General features: G+C 43.5%; 1 protein-coding gene across 4 annotated transcripts in view; it reads right to left on the reverse strand.

Annotated features, from left to right (window-relative positions):
* ccdc142 (coiled-coil domain containing 142) overlaps positions 1-3,808 on the reverse strand; it is a 32,941-nt gene continuing 29,133 nt past the window's right edge. For 3 of the 4 annotated variants that reach the window (XM_015057723.1, XM_015057725.1, XM_015057722.1), the window contains one exon: positions 1,161-3,307. In XM_015057723.1, the coding sequence (XP_014913209.1) occupies positions 3,097-3,307 (211 nt within the window). In that variant the 3' untranslated portion in view covers positions 1,161-3,096. The other variant, XM_015057724.1, reaches the window with a different exon arrangement.

The following is a 3,808-nucleotide window of genomic DNA, read 5'->3' on the forward strand; positions in this document are numbered from 1 at the left end:
GACTTTATACACAAAATAGTTTATTTCAGAAATTCCAATTTCCAGCAGACCATTTGTAAACAATATTTATTAAAAGGCAGGAATAAAAAAAAAGACATTACTCAAGTCTCCCACTGAACATGTGTTAGAAATCCATTGGCAGATACTGCTGAGACCTCCATCTTCCCACTAAACAATTATGTTACCAAGTAGCCCTTGAAGTTAACACTTTCAACAATTCAATTGATTTTAAAATTTCCACACACAGGGCCAATAACTAACACAGAGCAGGAATGATCAAACAGTTACCCAAGAGCCAAAACAAGATGGCTGCCGATTCTTTCTGAGAACAGGAGATCTGCCACCCTTCAACTTGTAGATGCATCCCAGCTCCAAAACACCTGAATCAAATGAGCTGCAGGTGAAGCCTGATGGCTGCTGGTGTAGCGACTCAGTTCAGGTGTGCTGGAGCAGAAATACGTCTACAAGTGCAAAGCAGCTCCAGCGTATGCTTGGGGCCGTGACCGGACGACACCAACAGAAGCACATCTGCAAAGAAAACAGCCCCCAGCAGAAACAGACACCAGAAACAGAAACAAGTCAGTCCTTCAGCTGCATTAAAGCTACTGCCACGTCTATTCTTGTCTCCAGAGGAGTTCTGAGTCTGTCTCCAATTTTTAGCAACTTTTTAAGCTAGATAACAGTTGTATAAGTGAGAAGTCCCACAAGATTAGCTCTTAACATTTTTTCCTCCCCAATCAAATGTCAGAGCTTTCCTTTCAAATCCCAGTTACTCAGATGGCAGCACGAGTAACGGGACTCCATCTGCTGGAGCGAGAACTTCAAACTAATTCCATTAAAACCACTTATAGGTTGGGCTTACTGGGCTACATCAGATTGAAAGCTACTGTCACCAAACACATGCAGTTAGTGTGAGAATAGAAAATCTATTTACAAATTAATTTTTGATGATACAAACAGGTGAACACTTTGCAAATATTGAGCAAAGAGAAACCAAACTAAGGTTTTTCTGCCGGTCTGTAGAGCCAGACTAAGTTCTGTTCAGGGTTCCATCTTGTACAGACACTGTAGTCCAGGCAGTCGCCAGCGACGAGTACTGCTGTGGACCCGGAGGTCCAACCACTCCTGGTGGGTCGCACCCAACACCGTACTGGAAGCACAGAAAAAGATTACACCTCCAGCAACCACTCAAGTAGGATGAGTACAGTGGTACATGGCCTTTCCTTACACAGCGCTTCATCGAGTCCAGAGAACTTCAAACCACTTCACTCTACAAGCGGTCATTCACACACCGATTGTGGTAGGCTACACTGTAGCCACAACTGGCCTGGGGCAAACGGACACCTGGTGGTAAGGTACCCAGTGGGTAAGGACAATCATTCTGTACTTTCCCAAGGACAGAATGATTGAGATAGACAGATCGGGGTTTCAAACTAGCAACCCACTGGTTACAGTATGAACTCCTACCTGAGCCACTGTCACCAAATAGTATTGTTTTTTCTACACACAACACACCATAGAATATAATGCCTAAAAAGGTATTCAGCCCTTTGGATGCTTTGCCACTTTATGCCTTTTCCAGATCAAGCATGATCAACAAAATGTAACTTTTTTGACAAAAAATAACTAAAAATAAGAAAAATGTAATGTCAGAGTGAAAACTAATTTTAACAAAATAACGACAAAATATATGTAACATAATGATTACATCAATATTCATTTTAGTAGATGCTCCTTTGGCTGCCGTCCCTGCTCCAGGTAAACAGACTGAACCAAACACTTTTTAGCTTTTGCAATGCTAATCTGCTGCTCCTGGATGAAAGCCTCCTTGTTGCTGAGGTTAATCATTATACATAAATGTTATTGAATCAGCACAAACCCATCCGCTGACTTATACATTTCTGATTGCTTGAGTGTTTTTCAGCCTTCATGCTGTAATGGCAGGCAGGAAAGCTGCCTGTCATTTTGACATCAACAACCAGATGTCTTTATACCATCACTGGAGACGCACTCAAATTCAGATTAAATTTCAAAAATACTTTATTGATTCCAAAGGGAAATTCAACAATGTTGTAACATTAAAATTTTTCAAAAAATTATTGTAGATTGAGATGGCTGTTGGTAGGAAAGATCTCTTGTAGCGGTCTGTGTTACAGGGAATTTGAAGAAGCCTCTGACTGAAGATACTCTGTTTTCCCATGACAGTCCCATGAAAATGGTGTTCAGGGTTGTCCATCTCCAGAGGTTCCACAGTCGTCCCCAGAACAGAACCAGCCTTCTTTATCAGGTTGTTGAGCCTTTTTAGGTCCCTGGTTCTGATGCTGTGGCCCCAACAGATGACAGTAGAAGAAATGACTCTCTCAACAGACTTATAGACCTTAAAGCATCTTGGCTTCCTCAAGGAGTCCAGTCTGCTCTGTCCTTCTTACAGACGGCTTCACTGTTGCATCTCCAGTCCAGTCTGTTGACCCAACAAACTTCCGAGGTATTTATATTCCCCAACCGCCTCCACTTCTCCCATAATGGAAATAGGGTTGGATCTAATCCTGCTTCACTTGAAATCAACAAGTGAAACATTGGTTTTGTCTGTACTCAGCCTCTTGTCCGTCTCTGATACACCCAACAACTGCAAAGTCATCCAAGTATTTCTGTAGATGACAGGAGTCGGATGAATGTTACAGGAATCTGAAGTGTAGAGTGGAAAGGAGTGGTGAGAGTACAGTCCCCTGTGGCACTTATGTTGATGACCATCTGGTTACATGCACAGTTTTTCAGTCTCACAAATTGTGGTCTGTGGGTGAGGTAGTCATAGATACAGGTGATTGTTGAGGCCTCCATCTGCGTCTTCTTGAGTTTCTCACAGAGCAGATCTGGCTGAATTGTGTTAAATGCACTGGTGAAATCAAAGAACATAATCCTCACAGTGCTGCCTGCTTTGTCCAGATGACAGTGGGTTTGTTGAAGCAGATGCATGAAGGCATCTTCAACTTCAACTCCCAATTCTACGGCAATAAGCAAACTGCATTGGGTCCAGATACGTACTTGTCTGCTTACTCGGGTTGGCCAGAAGGAGTGTCTTCCAGAACCTTCATGATGTCAGATGTCAGGATAACAGATGGCTGAGTTTTCTTTGCTACTGGAACCAGACAGGATGTCTTCCACAACAGTGGAACCTTCTCTTGGGTCTCCTGATTTGGTTGAAGACAAACTTGTGGAAGCAGCAGAGTCCATGACTGAGGTGGAAGATGAAACATCTGAGGTTTGACAGGAAATCTGTGGGTCACAGGAAGGAGGGATGTTTGTATGACTGGGGACAAGAGAAGATGATAATGAGCTTGTCCCTGAACTGAACCTGCTGAAGAATGTGTTCATCTCATTTGCTCTGTCCAGGCTCTCATCGATCTGATCCTCCTCCTTTTGCTTGAAGCCTATAATCTTCTTCATCCCTAACCACACATCTCTGACATTCAGTGATCCAGGGTTTGTTTTTCGGGAAGCAGCTCACTGTTCTGGTTGGGATGGTGCTGTTCACACAGAGGTTTATGTAGTCAGTCTCACACTCAGTCATGGCACTGATGTCATCTCCATGTGGCTGGCAGAGAGTAGACGAGTCCGCAAGGCACTCAGGTGATCCGCTCCCCTCACTGTGAGACTACTGGCCTGAATTGACTGACCTCTGTTAAATTAGGTCAGTCCCTTTAGAGGGGTTGAATATTTATGCAATCATTTATTTCACCTCTCCTGGGGCTGCCACCTTATCGTGGTGGAGGGGTTTGAGTGTCCCAATGATCCTAGGAGCTATGCTGTC

Source organism: Poecilia latipinna, unplaced genomic scaffold, assembly GCF_001443285.1.
Source record: "Poecilia latipinna isolate Pla-1442-1.1 unplaced genomic scaffold, P_latipinna-1.0 Scaffold1486, whole genome shotgun sequence".
NCBI classification, from domain to species: Eukaryota; Metazoa; Chordata; class Actinopteri; order Cyprinodontiformes; family Poeciliidae; genus Poecilia; species Poecilia latipinna.